Source organism: Neoarius graeffei, chromosome 22 (genome assembly GCF_027579695.1).
Source record: "Neoarius graeffei isolate fNeoGra1 chromosome 22, fNeoGra1.pri, whole genome shotgun sequence".
Lineage (NCBI taxonomy): Eukaryota > Metazoa > Chordata > Actinopteri > Siluriformes > Ariidae > Neoarius > Neoarius graeffei.
Window position 1 is genome coordinate 41184997 of NC_083590.1, and position 20230 is coordinate 41205226.

Sequence of the window (20230 nt, forward strand, 5' to 3'; positions counted from 1 at the left end):
GTGCAATCATTTGTTCAACCCCAGACATTTCAGTTTATACACGGAAGCAAACCTCTTGTTGTTTTGAGTCTTTGCCTTGCATAATACAGATTTATTTAGAAACAAACATTTTGCATGAGTATGTGCACTATGGCCCCCATGAGTCAAGGACCCCATTAAAAAAATACAGTTACATACAGAATATGTATTACTGGTTGGTACAGTGGTTAGTACTGTCAGCTCACAGAAGAAGGTTCTGGGTTCAAACCTATCGATCAACTGGGCCTTTCTGTGTGAAGTTTGCATGTTTTCCTCATTCTTGTGTGGGTTTCCTTCAGGTGCTCCGGTTTTCTCCCACAGTCCAAAGAAATACGGATTAGGTAAACTGGCTACTCTAAATTGCCGATGGAGGACTTTCACGTGATGTCATCGTAACTGCAGGTTTGTTTACGCAGCCATATTGCCGGGCAAGCTTTGTGTTGGCCAGTGACTGGCACAAGTATACACAAGTAAGCCCAATTCAGTAAACATCTACAGATAAATTTGTACAAGTTACAGCTAAAAGAACAATGCCAGAGACCTGCAGTGCTTTTGGATGTAATAACAGACGTGGAGATAAGCCTGGTTTAACTTTTCACCACTTCCCGGCTGTAGACAGACCCTGATGTGGGTGGAGCACAGAAGCACGGCAGGCGGTTGTTTGCATCTTAATTATTATCTTTATTGTTGCTTTTCAGCACGCAACTCAAACTCTCTCTTGCACATGCACACACAGGCTACTATCAAGCCCTTGGCCCGACCTCCCCTTCTCACTCTCCTTTTATAGGGTGTGGTCACTGGAGGAGACACACAAACACACGTTAATTGACAACAGGTGTAGCGATACGACCACTCACCTTCCCTGATTCCGCCCTCCATTCACAGACTGACGCTCGGCCATGCCCCTGCTGCCACACCGGCGAACCCAGAGAGATGAGAAAAATGGCAAGCTGCAGTTAAACAAAATGACTGGATGCCAACAAAACATTCCCATTTGTGTAGAGAACATTTTATATCAGGTTAGTGTGAAAGCTCTGTGAAACGTTAAATGTATATCTGGATCTGGGCTTTGGACACGATATATTTTATTAGACCTAATGCTTGGCTCAACTAGCAGCATGTTTGTTATATACTGATAATGTAGACAAGGCTAAACACCATAAAATATGCTAGATCTTGGCCCTGGCTTGTTTATTACTATTAGAAGTCCATGTTTGAGCTTACCTTTGTCACAATAAAGTATCTTTTTTATTCTGAATTTCCCATAACATTCCAGCACGAAACCTGCCTCAAAATATTGGGAGGTATCTGTACTTTTGTAAGCTTTTAGCATCTCCAGTGTATTTAGAAGTCCAAATACTAAATAGTTCAGGATGTTGTAGTGTCCCAAATCCGGGAGCTGGTTTGCTGTGCACTTTTCAAGGAGAATAAATACATTTTTGGGTAAATTAAGAAGAAGAAGCCTTTATTTTTGTCACACATACACTCAAGCACGGCGAAATTCCTCCTCTGCATTTAATCCATCTCAAGTGGTAAACACACACACAGAGAGAGAGAGAGAGAGCACGAGTGCAAGCAGTGTGCAGAATAAATAAATACGTTTGTGGGTAAATTATATGGATCTGTGATGTCTACATGTTTCAGCTTTTCGATCTAACGTGATCTGCTGGTATAAAATAAATTTTTAATTGTTTCAGAGAGCTGGGACTGACTGCAGTCATCTTGATTTTTATTATTAACTGTCGCAACTGTTTCATTGTTTGCCCGGCAATATGGAGGACACTGCATGAAAAATGAAATCTGTGATGTCAGTGAAAGTCCTCTATAGATTGTATTCAGTCACATAACTTTTGCTTGCGAGTTTACTTCCAGTGAATGAAGTGGTGGTCAGGCAAACTAATTTGGCTGCCAGCATGCAAAGAGCTAGTGAAACCGTCTCTGACTATTTTCACAGTTTAGAGGCCAATACACAATCAAGATACCTTCAGAAAGTTGCTGTTTGTGATGGGATAGATCCTTACACATTAACAAAGAAGGATTTTTCTTATAAGTTGGAAAATTATGCATCCATTTAGTTCCGACATCTCAAACGACCTGGTGTTGCAGACATTGTTCTACACAGATGAAAACCTGGAAAAGCATGGAGGCATACAACTTTTTATACAACCCCGATTCCAAAAAAGTTGGGACAAAGTACAAATTGTAAATAAAAACGGAATGCAATGATGTGGAAGTTTCAAAATTCCATATTTTTTCAGAATAGAACATAGATGACATATCAAATGTTTAAACTGAGAAAATGTATCATACTAGCAGGCCCAGAGATTTTCATTTCTGCTGCATGCCCCCTCCCCTCTGCAAAAATTGTGTATTCCTCTCAAGGTGCTAACTGTCTCCATTGTATTGTGAACAGCCACTCCACCCTCATTGAGGTTGCTGCCTGTAATGACAAAGGCCAAACTGCTGTTTGAATGAACTCTGATCAGCCCAAAATATGCTGTGTTCACACTTATACTGGTATGAAAGTGGTATAACTGTATCAATAAAAAGTATACTGGTACAGTTTAGTGCATCTGTCCACACTAGCGATAAATGTTTGCGGTTTTCTTTCACGGAAGTTGAAATGCGCATGTGTGAAATGTTTCCGTGGTTACCGAGTAACTTCCTTCCGAGAATATGGTGGATGAAACAACATGTGTGTGCTTTTTGTTGTCAATGTACAGTCTGTATTTCTGGTGGTCATTTATTCAGTCGAATCGTATAAAACGCGCGAGGCAGTTGAGAAAGAAACAAAGAAAACGAATCTCCCTTTCTCCCCCCTCACTTTCTCCCTCTTCCCTTCTCTTCCCCTCCCTTTCTCTCCCTTTTCCCCTCTTCCTCCTTTCTTCCTCCCTCTTTCCCCCTCCCTCCCCCCCCCTCTCCCTTTCTCCCCCCTTTCTTTGCTCCATGTAGCTCCACGGTCATTTTGAGCCATTTTGATGTTTTATTTACAGCTGGAAAGCACAGGCATATTGTATTGTATGAATAACCCGGAAGACGTAGGAATGGTTCATTGCGCTTGCGCATTATATTTGTATCGATACAGAGCCGCTTCATCTGTCCACACTACAGCGAAGCGCTACAGTACCGATACTGTACCGGTACGAAACCCATACATTTGTGGGTTTCGTAACGATACAGTTATACCGCTACAGTACCGGTATAGTTGTTAGTGTGGACAGGTGTTGCGGTACGAAAGTAGTTTCGTATCGGTACAAACTCCCTAGTGTGGACAGGGTAATACTGTGTGTTGAGTTGTATGTGTTGTACTAAGAGTAGCCATTTTTCATTTTATATTTTATTTAGCCAACAAACAGATGTACACATTCACCTCATTTTGTCAGTTGATCGAGAAACGCTTTCTATTTGTCATAAAAACACTTATTTTAATAATGGCCTGTCATTTTAGAAAGGGACATACTAAATCCTTCATGAATGGTAATTTAGTTGTAGGTTACACCCCAATTTCAATGACACTTTACTCTGCCAAGCTCACAATGTCAGAGGACTGGAATTAGCGCCCCAAAAAACACAATTTCAGCTTGGAAAAATTACAAACAGACGTTATAACTTCAGGAAGAAAATGTTTATTTCACACTAAGAAAAGCAGGCTCACTACACATAGAGGCTATACAAAGCACATAAATGTAGCATACAGTTGTCCCATCTAGCAGTTTCCACATTCCCATGGTGAGTCTTTCCTACATTTGCCACAGGTGTATTTGCGGCAGCGTACACAAAGTTTTGTGCTTCTGTTATTATTGCAGAGTATGCGCACCTGGCACTGTGTCTTTTTCTTCTGAGAAACTCTCATCTCATGACGCTGCTGTTTGTGTTCTTCCCCTTGTGCCTTTTCCTGCAAAAGCCTGTTTTGAAGTTCCTCTGCGAACTCCAGCATGAACAATTGGCGACTTTCTTTGGATCCTGCACATGCTGTGTACAAGACATGCATTTGTGACAGCCATGTCAAGCAGGTTGTAAAACACAGCCATGGGCCACCTCCATGTTCCTGCATGCACCGAGTAGTTGCATAATTTCTGGTCCATGATATCAACGCTGCATTTGAAATGGTTGTAATCAACAACAGTGTTTGGTTTTTGTTTTTGGGTGTCCACAATTTCCACTTTCTGATGCATGGTGCTCAGAAGACAAACACATTTCTTTTTTTTTTTTTGTTGCAAACACCGTCAACAAGGCACTTCCAGATGTGAACACCTGTGTGGAGTACAACTGGCGCCCCAAGGTTTCCTTTGCAGTTGCTGGTAGCTCCCGATGATTTTTGTTGATGGTGCCAAGCAGAGTTGTTTTTCGTTGAAGAAGCCTGTTAGCCAAAGACAGAGAGGTGAAGAAATTGTCCATAGTTACAGTCCTTCCTTGGTCCATAAATGGTTCCATCAATTTCAAAACAACATTCTCTGACAGCCTCTCTCCCGTCGGATGAGTGGTATCTTTTCCCAAGTAAGGGATGGCATTACACATGTATTTTGTGTCCAGATCTGCTGCAATCCAAAACTTGATTCCAAACTTGTCAGGCTTGGATGCAATGTACTGCAGAAAGGGACAACGAACCTTTGAAGGAAATAACTGCTCATCCACGGGAACATGTTGCCTTGGACTGTAGGATGACACACAATTCTGAACACAAGTTGCTCAAGTATACAAAATGTGGGGGTATACAGGTTAATCAGGGTTAGTATATATGAGAGTTTTTTTCTTTGTTGTTTGTTTTTTGTAAAGGCTTTACCCTGTTTAAAACAAAACAAAAAACAAACAACAAAGAAAAAAACTCTCATATATACTAACCCTGATTAACCTGTATACCCTGTATGCCCCCACATTTTGTATGCTGCTGAATCTGTCCTTTTTTCAGTAGCTTTGTATAAACAATAACCGCTAAATGTGATGCAATGTTATGTAAGGTGATCGCCTAGGCATTCTCATTGTGAAAAGTAAGTCACATGTACATGGACTGGCATTTAATGTTGTATTTGTTCCTTTCTATTTGTTTTTTGTCTGTTCATATTCTTTTTGGGGGAGTAAAGTCAGTTTAAAAATGCCGTTAAATGCATAGGCCTATAGGCCAAGTTTAATGACCTTGAGGTTATCAGAGGTCATATGTCGTTTTACAAATGAAAAATGAATTCAGCACCCAAACATTTAACAAACAAGGCCATTTGCTAACTTCATTAATCATTTTAGTACATTTCATTCCTTAGAAAGCTGAGAAACTGGGTTCAGCTGAGACGTTTACAGGCCCAAAGTTCAATGACCTCTAGAGGTCAACAGAGGTCAGATACAGCTCGGCATATTGCAGATTTGAATTCGGCACACCCAAATTGACAAAATAAGACTGTTTGCCGACTTTGTCTCAAAAATGCCTTTGGGTGTCACAATTCTGGATTTTGGTACCAGTCTATTTCTGCTCACCATGGTTGTAAAGAATGATTGTACGAGTTATGATAGTTACTCCTCCTATGTACCTTGAACCAATCTGGAAATGTTCCTCTGCCCTCTCTTATCAACAAGGTGTTTCCACCCACAGAAGTGTCACACAATGTTTCCCCCCCTTTCTTTTCTGTTTTTTTGTTTTTCAGAGATTGTTGTGTATGAAATTCTCAATAGCTCAGCAATTTCATTTTGAACATCATATGGGCTTTGAGTTGTTTGATTTTAGATCCAAACAACTCAAAGCCCATATCTCATCTCATCTTATTATCTCTAGCCGCTTTATCCTGTTCTACAGGGTTGCAGGCAAGCTGGAGTCTATCCCAGCTGACTACGGGCGAAAGGCGGGGTACACCCTGGACAAGTCGCCAGGTCATCGCAGGGCTGACACATAGACACAGACATAGACACAAACTTCTTTTCTGTACACTGCAACCAAAATTTGGAATGAACTACCTTCAGAATATAAAATCAGTAGAAAATTTTCCCCTGTTTAAGAAGAAGGTAAAACAGCACTTTTTTAACATTCTATTTGATGAGGAAGCAGCAGATTATGTGTATTTTTAGTTTCTATTTTCTTTAATTTCATTCTTTATTTATTATTATTTTTATTATTATTATTATGTTTTTTTCTCTTGCTTTTTTTGTTTTTTCTATTATTATTAACATTATCAATATTGTTCAGTATTATTTGTTATGGTATTAGTTTTTACATTTTTGCTATGCTTCCCCATGATATTCAGTTATACAGTATTGTCAAATTATTTTTATTTTGTTATTTTTTAATTGTGTGTAGCTATTTTTTGTCTGTGATAAGGGACCACAATGGAAACAAGTTTTTATGCTTTTTTGTGTCATCCCTGCCACACCTGTACCGTTTTTATTGTACGTTTATGGCCAAATAAACAAAACAAAAAACAAAACAGCCTATCTGGGGCCAACGACCATGACACGATTAAAGTCACAGAGATCACACGTTTCCTCCATTCTAACTGGGAAACATTATGACCTGTATCTGCATGATACAGATATGCATTGTTGCTGCTGCTACATGATTGAATGATGAGTGAATTTATTTTTTTTTTTAAAGGCAGGTATAGAGGTGTTCCTATTAAAGTGGACAGTGAGTGTACATGCATATAGAAGTGGAAAATATGCTCTGATTTACTGGAGTCCTAAGACGCTGTACAGCACATTGAACTGGACACTTCTGGATTTCATAGAAGTGTACATTCGTAATAGACTTGGGGTAATTACCAAGTGAGTTCCTGTAAATTAATATTAAAATTAAATAGTTATTTAATTATGGTATGATAGACTCATGTTGTCCTGTTATAGTGTCATATTAACAATGGACACGAAGGATGGTGTAGTTATTTTGTAAATGTAAAGTGTGAGGGAGTGCACAAACAAACACGGATACACACAAATACTAAGAATAAACGAGTTCTTGTTGCATTGAAAATATTAGGGCTCGTCCGGGATTTGAACCCGGGACCTCTCGCACCCAAAGCGAGAATCATACCCCTAGACCAACGAGCCAGCCGCATAGACATGACGCAGCTTCCTTTTTTTAGGCTTCAGTAAACATTCTACGTGGCACTTGTCTTCTTTTTGTGTCTCTGTCTGCCACCTAGTGGTTAATTTGTACACCAGCGTGCAGAAACTGCTATGTTAAAACCTTTTTTTTTTTTTTTTTTACAATAATGTGAATTCTATTTGAGATAATTTTATCCTCCTATTTTGCTGTTGGAATGAATTGTGACTTTGATTTGTGAATTTGGTGACTCATTATGGTTTAAGAAGAAAGAAATATATATAATTTTTTATTAGACTGCCATTAAAAATCACACTTGCTTAAAGGTAGACTGCCTTTCACATTTTTCAAGTTTAGGTCTCATCTCATTATCTCTAGCCGCTTTATCCTGTTCTACAGGGTCGCAGGCAAGCTGGAGCCTATCCCAGCTGACTACAGGCGAAAGGCGGGGTACACCCTGGACAAGTCGCCAGGTCATCACAGGGCTGACACATAGACACAGACAACCATTCACACTCACATTCACACCTACGGTCAATTTAGAGTCACCAGTTAATCTAACCTGCATGTCTTTGGACTGTGGGGGAAACCGGAGCACCCGGAGGAAACCCATGCGGACACAGGGAGAACATGCAAACTCCACACAGAAAGGCCCTCGCCGGCCACGGGGCTCGAACCCGGACCTTCTTGCTGTGAGGCGACAGTGCTAACCACTACACCACCGTGCCGCCCTCTCATCATCTCTAGCCGCTTTATCCTGTTCTACAGGGTCGCAGACAAGCTGGAGCCTGACTACGGGTGAAAGGCAGGGTACACCCTGGACAAGTCGCCAGGTCATCACAGGGCTGACACATAGACACAGACAACTAGTCACACCTACGGTCAATTTAGAGTCGCCAGTTAACCTAACCTGCATGTCTTTGGGGGAAACTGGAGCACCCGGAGGAAACCCACGCAGGGAGAAACATGCAAACTGCACAGAAACGCCCTCGCCAGCCACGGGGCTCAAACCCAGACCTTCTTGTCATGAGGTGACACCGCTAACCGCTACACCACCGTGCCACCCCAAGTTTAGATCATAAAAAGAATTTTCCTGACACCCAATTATTTTTGTTTAATGGACTGAAAGCTACTGAATTCAAATCACAGACGTCTTTCTTCCTTTCTTATTTATTTATTGAACAATTCATGAATTTAAGGCCACGTAGCCCTAAATTCTCCGCTATTTTTTTTCCTGCTTCACCATGACCCAATTCAAGATACTACGTCATGCATCAAGTGGTGGGCTGTCCCCATTCGTGCAAGGCATTGTGGGATACAAATATGAAACAGGAGATAAAAATGGAGGACACGAATGAAACGTGAAAGAACGACTACAGTAACGGAAAGCAAGAAGAAAAGATGTTACGTTGCAAAGGAAACGCAGGACCAAACTAAGAAATATCGGCGGTCAGCGAGCACCTTGGTGTGATCAGCTGTTCATTTAGCGACAGAATGATGGAACTGTCAGTGCACGGTCAAAGGTAAACCTGTAGTAATGCAACACTGTGGATGTCAGCTGCCGTAAAACCCAAAACAGTGGAGCAGATAAGTGAGAAAATATTTCAAATGGTGATAGAAGCACCAAAATTTGTACAGATATCCTTCAGGGGCCATATATTTAAAAAATCCTACGGGCCAATCAAAATTCCAAAATGGCCACCATTTGATGAGTAAGGTATTGATTTATAGGTTTTTGACTATGAGGAATCCAAATGTATGACTCTCAGCGCTGTACATGGCTGGCAGGTTCTATGAAAAATTAGTCACAAAACACACATCATTTGCAAACAAACTTTTAGTACTGGGTATCAGTAATGTGGTTCAACATTAGATTATCAATACAAAAGGGATGTCCACATGACTGTATATTTTTAAAGCTGCTCTGTGTTTCCACTCATCAATTATTAATCTGCTAATTAAGGCGAGGGCGGAGTTTGCATGTTCTCCTCGTGTCCGCGTGGGTTTCCTCTGGGTGCTCGGGTTTCCCCCACAGTCCAAAGACATGCAGGTTAGGTTAACTGGTGACTCTAAATTGACCGTAGGTGTGAATGTGAGTGTGAATGGTTGTCTGTGTCTATGTGTCAGCCCTGTGATGACCTGGCGACTTGTCCAGGGTGTACCCTGCCTTTCGCCCGTAGTCAGCTGGGATAGGCTCCAGCTTGCCTGCAACCCTGTAGGACAGGATAAAGAGGCTAGAGATAATGAGATGAGATGAGATAATAGGCCATCTGCTCACATGACATCTGAGCATTGCACATAACCAGTATATAAAACAAATCTAAAAAATGTGTGAACTGTAACTGTTACTAACTGTGTGTCCACAATAAGGGCATCGCTGGCCCAAATTGAACAGTCAAGAGAGTTTGCTTAAGGGTTCTCCATTGTCTTTATATTTGCCAGCCTAATCCTCACATTTGCAGCTACACAGTGCTGTACAGGTGAGACCAAAACGGTAGCATTTGCACCTTCCACGGCATTCCTACTTGCATGTACACTTGGTCAACTGTTGACAGCTCTCTGCAATAGGTGGAAGCTCTGTCCAGAAGGCCTAACTACATCTAACTAATATACTAGCTATATTATGTGGGGCTTATTAGATACCATTTGGTAGACTAAATTACACTACAACTACTGTAGTCAGCAATTATTAGTTACCCGACACTGAACCCCATGCTGAGTTTCACAGCAGTGATGGCACCAGTGTGCCTTGGTTGTGTCTTGACATCAACTCTGCTGTTTTGGCTCTCTGACTCTTCTCGGTGGTTGCATCCATTTTCCAGTTCTCATCTTTCTTGTGAGGTCCACATCTACTAGTCATGGATGAGCCGACTTCATGCACATAAGGTTTTGGAGTCTAACATAATCCATCACACACAGAGACTCTCTGTGTGCTACCCTCACCTAGTTTCACCCATGAGCCAACATGGGGTACCGGGGTGTGGCTGTTGCTGTGCACAAAAAACTTCTTGGAGCCATAGGTGAGAGTTGGGTAAGTAGTGAGGACTAGTGCTAGGAGTCCATCCAGGGGATGTGGCTGACTTCTGAAGCAAAAGTATTACTACACCCTTACACCCTAAAAATAGAGCAGATTCATGCATCCATGTTAGAGCTGTCAGTTAGTAGATTATGACAATATATGATATCTAGTAGAAGGAAACTTCTGAGTGTTTCTAGAGGTCCAAATTTGGTTTCTACATAGTCAGAAATGTATGATTTGATGTCAGAATCATTCAAATCGAACAAGTCTGAAATATTTAGTTATCTGCTGCACTAAAAGAAGAAGAAGAAGTCAGTAAACCTGCGCATGCCACTGAGCTCTATATAAAATCTGGAGCGCTCATACTGTAGGCTCATCAGAGTGAAACCATCTGGCCGCCATCTTACCACTCACATCGCAGAGCGGAACTGTCATTCGACTACTGGAAGCTACACAAAATTGGACAAGTTATTTATGTAGTTGGTGAGAAAAATTAGAAGAAAAATGCCTACATGTGCAGCAGTGAACTGTACAAATCATCAGGTTAAAGGTTGTGGACCGACATTTCACCTGTGAAATATATATAATTTATTTTATTATAATATAACCTTTCTCTTTCATATATTTCTTCTTCCTTATCTCTCTCTCTCTCTCTAATACATATAAGAGAAAGGTACACTGTATAAGAAAAACTGAAATAATCTCTGTAAAAATAATTATAGTAGTAAAAAAAGAGCCATTCAAAAAAAAAGATCAGAGACTGAACTGGAAAAGGAAAAAACAATAACAGTGAAGGAGATGCTATGAAGATATGTAAGAAATGTGGGTAAAGCTGAGAAAATAAGAGGAGGTAATGAAGGAGGAAAAAAGTCAGGAGATACTTTTCTTGGGGCAAATTTGATTGAATACCACGGTTTAACACATAAGCCAAATACATGTGATGGAAGTGGTAAGATGGCAGCCAGATAACTTCACTCATCTTATCTCATTATCTGTAGCCGCTTTATCCTGTTCTACAGGGTCGCAGGCAAGCTGGACCCTATCCCAGCTGACTACGGACAAAAGGCCGGGTACACCCTGGACAAGTCGCCAGGTCATCACAAGGCTGACACATAGACAACCATTCATACCTACGGTCAATTTAGAGTCACCAGTTAACCTAACCCGCAAGTCTTTAGGGGAAACCGGAGCACCCAGAGGAAACCCACGTGGAGAACATGCAAACTCCACACAGAAAGGCCCTCGTCGGCCACGTGGCTCGAACCCGGACCTTCTTGCTGTGAGGCGACAGCGCTAACCACTACACCACCGTGCCGCCACATGGCGTTATTCATCTCTCAGATTTTATATAGAGCTCAGTGGCGCATGTGCACATGGACTATGTCAGCTTGACTACGCAACGCGAGTGATTTCATGCACGTTATTTGCAAGGGAATCCCTTAAAATTAAATAACTTCTGAGTCCCAGAATGGCCTGGTTTTTTTTTTTAGATATTACAGAAATAAACATATCACAATGACCAAATTTCAGAGGGAACTAAATTTCACTGATTTTATGAAATCGAAAGGCCATCTAGCTTTAATGTTCACAGTTTGTCATTCAGTATAGTATCCTGATGTTACCTCAGTGCTATCTTCAGATATTAGGTTGTCTGTGGTATGATGTGTTCCTGATACCTTTGATGCTTTTATATTTAGATAGCCATTATTATTAGATGTGGTGTCATGAAGTTAGACTGTATGTAGCCTGTAATGTTATATTTTACCACTAGATGGTAACAAAGAAACATAATCCTGCCACTAAGAGAGACTTGAAATAAGCAAGCATGCAACGTGGCAAATCCCTATGGATAAAGGTACAAGAGATGCATAAGGATGCTGCCTGCACCTTTGGTCTTCATTCTTTAATCTTGGATCATCCCTTGATCGTATACATGAGTTGTCCCAAAATGAATGTGAAACACACTTCATATACAAGAGTCGCATTCACTTCACTGCTTAATATAATACATTTTATAAAAAGGCTTTTATGACATACAAATGAGAACAGATAATATCATTATATGTAATATGCACACTGATACAAACCACTGAGAGTATGCAAAGTACACAATGTCCATGCAACAAACATGTTCAGTCTTCATTTCATGTGGAAGCCCAATCCATTTACATAGCTGTAGACAGCATAGATACAGTGTTAGATCTAGAGCTTAAGCTTCACATACTCAGAAATAAAAAAAATTATATGTATATATTGCTACTAAAGCTGTTTGCACTGCATGTAACTGCACAAAGGATTTGCAAAAAAACCAAACAAAAACCAAAACAAGACCTGCAGAGCTGATTCTTCAGGAGACCAGTTGTGTGCTGTGTTTGAACTGATTATAAGCTGATATCGTCTGGTCTCACTGTACATTCTAATCAGCTTGGGATCATGGAGGTTTGACAAAAAGATGCGCCCTCATAGACCATGCTTTACATACTTAGTACTCTGTAGATTTATGGTAGATTTATGGACCAAGATTGTACTTCCTTACCAGCATGGCGCCGTTTTTGACTACAGTGGTGCTTGAAAGTTTGTGAACCCTTTAGAATTTTCCATATATTTCTGCATAAATATAACCTAAAACATCATCAGATTTTCACACAAGTCCTAAAAGTAGATAAAGAGAACCCAGTTAAACAAATGAGACAAAAATATTATACTTGGTCATTTATTTATTGAGGAAAATGATCCAATATTACATATCTGTGAGTGGCAAAAGTATGTGAACCTCGAGGACTAGCAGTTAATTTGAAGGCGAAATTAGAGTCAGGTGTTTTCAATCAATGGGATGACAACCAGGTGTGAGTGGGCACCCTGTTTTATTTAAAGAACAGGGATCTATCAAAATCTGATCTTCACAACACGTTTGTGGAAGTGGCACAAACAAAGGAGATTTTTGAGGACCTCAGAAAAAGTGTTGTTGATGCTCATTGTGGCAGTGGGGGCGTGGCCGAGCGTCAGTCTGTGAATGGAGGGCGGAGTCAGGGATGGTGAGTGGTCGTGTCACTACACCTGTTGTCAGTTAACGTGTGTTTGTGTGTCTCCTCCAGTGACCGTGCCCTATAAAAGGAGAGTGAGAAGGGGAGGTCAGTGCCGAGGGCTTGCTAGTAGCCCGTGTGTGTGTCTGTCTGTCTGTCTGTCTGTGAGAGAGAGTCTGAGTTGTGTGCTGAAAAGCAGCAATAAAGAAAATAATTAAGACGCAAACAACCGCCTGCCATGCTTCTGTGCTCCACCCACATCAGGGTCTTTCTACACTCATCAGGCTGGAAAAGGTTACAAAACCATCTCTAAAGAGTTTGGACTCCACCAATCCACAGTCAGACAGATTGTGTACAAATGGAGGAAATTCAAGACCATTGTTGCCCTCCCCAGGAGTGGTTGACCAACAAAGATCACTCCAAGAGCAAGGTGTGTAATAGTCGGCGAGGTCACAAAGGACCCCAGGGTAACTTCTAAGCAACTGAAGGCCTCTCTCACATTGACTAATGTTAATGTTCATGAGTCCACCATCAGGAGAACACTGAACAACAAATGGTGTGCATGGCAGAGTTGCAAGGAGAAAGCCACTGCTCTCCAAAAAGAACATTGCTGCTCATCTGCAGTTTGCTAAAGATCACATGGACAAGCCAGAAGGCTACTGGAAAAATGTTTCATGGACGGATGAGACCAAAATAGAACTTTTTGGTTTAAATGAGAAGCATTATGTTTGGAGAAAGGTAAAACACTGCATTCCAGCATAAGAACCTTATCCCATCTGTGAAACATGGTGGTGGTAGTATCATGGTTTGGGCCTGTTTTGTTGCATCTGGGCCAGGATGGCTGGTCATCATTGATGGAACAATGAATTCTGAATTATACCAGCGACTTCTAAAGGAAAATGTCAGGACATCTGTCCATGAACTGAATCTCAAGAGAAGGTGGGTCATGCAGCAAGACAACAACCCTAAGCACACAAGTCGTTCTACCAAAGAATGGTTAAAGAATAAAGTTAATGTTTTGGAATGGCCAAGCCAAAGTTCTGACCTTAATCCAATCGAAATGTTGTGGAAGGACCTGAAGTGAGCAGTTCATGTGAGGAAACCCACCAACATCCCAGAGTTAAAGCTGTTCTGTATGGAGGAACGGGCTAAAATTCCTCCAAGCCGGTGTGCAGGACTGATCAACAGTTACCGGAAACATTTAGTTGTAGTTATTGCTGCACAAGGGGATCACACCAGATACTGAAAGCAAAGGTTTACATACTTTTGCCACTCACATATATGTAATATTGGATCATTTTCCTCAATAAATAAATGACCAAGTATAATATTTTGCCTCATTTGTTTAACTGGGTTCTCTTTATCTATTTTTAGGACTTGTGTGAAAATCTGATGTTGTTTTAGGTCATTTATGCAGAAATATAGAAAATTATAAAAGGTTCACAAACTTTCAAGCACCACTGTATATTTAAAACCCATTACTCAAGTTCGCAACTGAAACAAATGCTGGGATTTTTCACACACAGATGAACTCGATTCTGTTGAGAAGATGCTTGCTCTAACACCAGGTTTTATCTGTGTATTAGGAAACTGACTAGCATGTACATCTCTCGGTCACATGTTCTACCCTTTATTAGGCGTGTGTATTTCGATGTTATCAGTTTAACAGTCAGCTGTATGAGTTTTATCAATCTGTAGGTGGTGGTCATTGCTTAAGTCTTGCTGTGCCAGTGTAGGACATGGAGGATTCTGCCGCATTGTCACTGTGGCATATTCACAGGTCTGTATACCGAAGCTTGCATTACTTCATCTAAACTAAGTGCTGGAACGATGCCACACAGACGTAGAGGACATTGCACTCATGACTCCCGACATTCTTCTGAGTGTTTGTGCACGTTTTGTCTTTGGCTCCATTTGTATCTCACATTAACATGTGCATTAACAGCTGTATATCACTATCTGGAGACTGAACCATCCAATCTCACACTTCAACATATTGTAATCAGATTACCTTCCACATTGTTTTGCAAATATGCGAGATAGTTAGGGAAAATGTTGCCAACTGTGAACATGCTGGAGTAAGCAGAAAGGCGTCATTGCTGAAGTCAGCAGCACAAACAACTCCAGACCTTGTTTCTGGCAACTGTGAATTATTTGTGTGCAGAATTTCTCATTTCATTTCATTTCCGCCTACTGAAGCCAATGGGAGACCTCGAGAGGTGGTCTGACTCAGATGTCCAAACCTTTATCAAATGGAATTTTTCCCAATCAGACCACATCCAGAAACCTGACGGCCGGTCACCAAAATATTATTTTCGAGCTCCAATATAGTGAATTTATTTTTCATGAAATAACTGCAGCTGGGGGGGTTTAGGACGATTCTAAGGGCCCAGCATTGACAGAGGGCCCTCAGAGGATAATATCATTACCATATGCAAGTTAATTTAATAAAAAATATTTTTCATAATTTTGTCTCTTAAAACGAGCAAATACAACAACCTTCTGGTTTGTTTTTCCATTTTTCACAAAATTATTAGAATAGATAGTCTTTACATTTCACCCCTCTCCCTATTCATTACATGGTACAGTCTTGTGTAGGTGGAGCTAGAGGTTTGTTGCTTTCCAATCCAGCACTAACGTTAGCTGCGTACGGTAGAAGCAGAATTGATGGTGAACCATCAGTAGGCTGACAGCATCATGAAGAAGTCCGGTTACCAGAAACGTAAAGGGGGGGGCAATATTACATTCTTTCATCGGGCCCAAAATTTCTAGCGGCATCCCTGGCAGCAAGGTATCATCTGACAGCTGTAGTTGTGAGACGCAAGATGATAGTCAAAAATTTGTGTTTCTTTTGAGGAAAAAGACATTGACCACGGGCGGCACGGTGGTGTAGTGGTTAGCGCTGTCGCCTCACAGCAAGAAGGTCCGGGTTCGAGCCCCGTGGCCGGCGAGGGCCTTTCTGTGTGGAGTTTGCATGTTCTCCCCGTGTCCGCGTGGGTTTCCTCCGGGTGCTCCGGTTTCCCCCACAGTCCAAAGACATGCAGGTTAGGTTAACTGGTGACTCTAAATTGACCGTAGGTGTGAATGTGAGTGTGAATGGTTGTCTGTGTCTATGTGTCAGCCCTGTGATGACCTGGCGACTTGTCCAGGGTGTACCCGGCCTTTCGCCCATAGTCAGCTGGGATAGGCTCCAGCTTGCCTGCGACCCTGTAGAACAGGATAAAGCGGCTAGAGATAATGAGATGAGACATTGACCACTTTAGTTAAGGACTCATTCAAGGATTCACAAAACGTATTCTATGCTCTTGCAATTTAGCTAGCTGTGTTAACGCAGTCTGCTGCCACCGTCAGGTGAAAGGAAGAATTGCAACGTGGTGGCTGACAGTGGACCTCCTATCCAAGATAACATCAGTCCACCCTGGGGACCTGGGGCCAGACTTTTGACACCCCTGGTCTGACCGATCTAATAATATACCGATCATAAAGCATTGTGTTTATTTAATGCTGCTTTGTAACTGATCAGGGGTGGCTTTCCCAAAAGCCTCTTAACACTAAGAGCATCTTAACTAGGAGAGAGCGTGTTCGTTGTGCTGCTTGCTCTACGATTTAATGATGATCTTTGTGCTGCGATGCTTGTTGGAACCTCGGCACAGATCACATGTTAATTCAAGCTACAAATGGGGTCTTTTTATACCTTTCATATGTTCATGTGGCTCAAGCGCAGCAAAATGATGAAAAGCTAATTCTTAATTATAGCTATACAGGATTTTGTAGAAATAATAATAATAATCAATAATAATAACAACAACAATAACTTGATACATAGCCAGAGGACGGCTAATTGTTTATCTCAGTGATTGTGCTATGGGTAGTCAACATCAGCAACTTGAGTGTGTGTCAAGTTCTTAGGTGGCCACACAGGTCCTGGGTCACATTTCCTTAACTTCCCAATAGGCTGTACTTAAAAAAAAATATTGCACTTCAATTGAAAGTGACTTTTGGTCCCCCTAATTAAAAACATAATTAAAACTATGCATTTTATCTACGGTTCAAATGAATTTCTCTCGCCAGATGTCCAACATGTGCAACTTCTTTGTGGAACGTTTCAGTCTCCGGACTGACGGAACGTAACTCAGCTTTATCCTGTTGCACAAAGAGGCAAAGAGGACATGGTGAAGAATAGCTTGGACTGAGCGCAATGCAACAGATGAGATGATAATCAGCATTTCAGGTCTGCTGATTCATAATTCGGTGCATCAGCCATCAGCTGTAGCCTTGTCAATAGGAAGCTCTGACAGAGCTCAGTGAAAGTCTGTTTTGCACTGTAATCCAATTACTACACAGGAATTCCACACTGAGGCTTACTCACCATGAGACCAGGGGAAGGAGGAAGGAGGGGGGGATCAAATAAGGACAGGGGCATTTTAATGGTCAAGTGGGCCACCCGTTTTCAGCTTGAAAGTGCAAAAATACTCGACATGAAAACGTCAGCATTCCCACAATATGATCAAGTAACATTACAAGGCATAAGCAACGGAAAAGATTTGATCAGATCTTTTCACAGTTGTGAGTGTTTTGTGCATGATGACATCGAGGCCTTCGACTGGATGAGATCTTGAAGTGACCGACACTGGCTTGGAAAATGAGAAATAAATTGGCAGTGTTATATCAATTGTCAGTTCTGCAACGTTCCCAGAGGCAAGATATAAAATAAATGTTCATGTCTGAGACATAAAAAAAAAAAAAAAAGTGTTCGCTTATCACAGAAGAGGGACACTGAGAAACTGCGTTGGTTGTTTTCTTTGTTCTCAGCCATGGGTGCAAGGACGTAATAAAAGTTCAATCAAAAGTGTAGGGGGTGGGTGTGGGGGGAGGGGGTGTCATAAGGCCACCATGGTGCAGGGGTGCTTGAGTTTGCAGGGTAGGACTCCTTTGTTAAGTTGGTAGAATTCTACAAGGTGGATCAGGTCTGTGAACTTGGTAGAACCATCGTCAAGGCTGAAGAAGATCTGACCATCCTCTTCATACTGACAACAGAAATGAGAACAGACCTTCAACAGGCTCTTCCTAATACAGGGATTGAAAGTATTTAGATTTTAAGATGCATCTGTAGCAGAACACCATGACTTGTATTCGAGTCATGGAAAGGTCAGAATATACTGTACTGTAGTTATAGACTCACAGGCAAGATCTGGAAGTGTCTGACCTTCTGGTGATGGCACAGAGTGAGAACAAAAGCCTTTGGGTTGCTCTGACTATCCCGTACAAGAAACAACCTTCAGAGAAAAGAGACTCAACTGAACAAACACCTCAATTATTATCAAGTGTTATACAATCTGTAGATTACGATGGCTACTGTAGGTTAAAAAAAAAAAGGAGCTGAGGGAGAGGGTAATATTCTGAGGGGAAAAAAAAACCTCAATTTCTGATAAATTTATGAGAAAAAGCTTGGATATTCTCTGAGGGTAGAAAGTCATAAATTTATGAAGAAAAAAAAAAAAAAAACTTGCAATGTGCATCAGCACACCATAGATGCCTTGGCTGGGCCGAGAGTTACAGGAAATGCAGTTTGTCTTCCTCAATTGCGCAATATAAAAGAATAAAGCAAAGCACACAAAGAGATTTTCAACTACTTTTCCCAGAATGCACTGCAGCCAGAAAGCATGTGATTGTTCTGTTTCCTGGATCCAACAGGACATGAATGTATAAACCTCACAGCTTTGTTTACCCACGTCCTTTTCTGTCTTAGCTTTTTATAAATGTATAATTATTGTACAACGGCAGTTTCCCGTTACTTTCAGTGCATGGACTTTTCTAATTTGCATAAGAAAAACAAAAATCGCTGCTACTCTGAAACAGCTGAGCTGAGAGTTATAGGAAATGCAGTCTTTCCTCCTCGATCGCACAATATTAAAGAATAAAGCGCTAAGAGAGTTCCTCTGAAATTTCCCAGAATGCACTGCAACCAGGAAGCATGTGAGGTTTTTTTTTTCCTCATAAAGTTCTGACTTCTCAAGCTTGGAATTTCTGATTTTTTTCTTGTAAATTTCCGATCTTAAAGCTAGACGGCCTTTCGATTTCATAAAATCTGTGAAATTTAGTTCCCGATCGGAACTAAATCAGTGAAATTTGGTCAATATGATATACGTTTATTTCTGCAATATCTGGCATCCAGTGTTGCATTACTGCCATCTACAGGTTTACCTTGACCATGCACTGACAGTTCCATCATTCTGTTGCAAAACGAACAGCTGATCACACCGAGGTGCTCGCTGACCGCCTATATTTATTAGTTTGGTCCTGCGTTTCCTTTCCTTCGTATATAACATAACGTCTTTTCTTCTCGCTTTCTGTTACTGTAGTCGGGCTTTCACATTTAATTCGCACACTTACGTCCTCCATTTTCCTCTCCTGTTTCAAATTTGTATCCCACAATGCCTTGAGCAAACGGGGAAAGCCCACCATATGATGCATGATGTAGTATCTTGAATTGGGTCATGGTGAAGCAGGAAAAAATAGTGGAGAATTTATAGCCACGTGGCCCTGAATTCATCAATTGTTCTATTTAAAAAAGAAACTAATAAAATTGGAAGTCTGTGATTTGAATTCAGTAGCTTTCGGTCAACTAAACAAAAATAATTGGGTGTTCGGGAAAGTTCTTTTTATGACCTCAACTTGAAAAATCTGAAAGGGAGTCTACCTTTAATCTCAGAAATTCTGAGTTTTTTTCCTCTAAATATTTTTTGTCTTAGCTGTTTATGAATATATAATTATTCTACAAGAGCAGTTTCCCATTATTTTCACTGCATGGATTCTTCTCATCTTCCTAAATCTCTGTTGCTTTGAAACAGCTGAGCTGAGAGTTATAGGAAATGCAGTCTTTTCTCCTCAGTCGTACGATATAAATTAGTAAAGCGCTAAAAGATTTTCTCCGACATTTCCCAGAATGCACTGCAGCCTGGAAGCATGTGAGGGTTTTTGTTTGTTTTCTTGCAAATTTGTGACTGCTTCATCTAGAACTTCTGAGTTTTTCTTATAAATTTCTGACTTTAATCTCAGAAATTCTGAGTTTTTTTTCTTGGAATATTACTCTCTGTCTCTGCTTCATATTGTTTTTAACCTACAATGGCCCTAATGTGCAATCATAGT

General features: G+C 40.9%; 1 protein-coding gene and 1 non-coding gene across 3 annotated transcripts in view; both read right to left on the reverse strand.

Annotated features, from left to right (window-relative positions):
* Positions 1-6972: 6972 nt before the first annotated feature.
* Positions 6973-7044, reverse strand: trnap-ugg (transfer RNA proline (anticodon UGG)). Its single transcript has one exon. It is a non-coding gene; the product is annotated as a tRNA-Pro (tRNA).
* Positions 7045-16159: 9115 nt separating this feature from the next.
* grb10a (growth factor receptor-bound protein 10a) overlaps positions 16160-20230 on the reverse strand; it is a 154954-nt gene continuing 150883 nt past the window's right edge. For both annotated transcript variants that reach the window (XM_060904810.1, XM_060904811.1), the window contains 2 exons: positions 18264-18357; positions 16160-18108 (listed from right to left, as the gene is read on the reverse strand). In XM_060904810.1, coding sequence (XP_060760793.1) covers positions 17962-18108; positions 18264-18357 — 241 coding nt within the window. In that variant the 3' untranslated portion in view covers positions 16160-17961. The remainder of the gene's footprint in view (positions 18109-18263; positions 18358-20230) is intronic.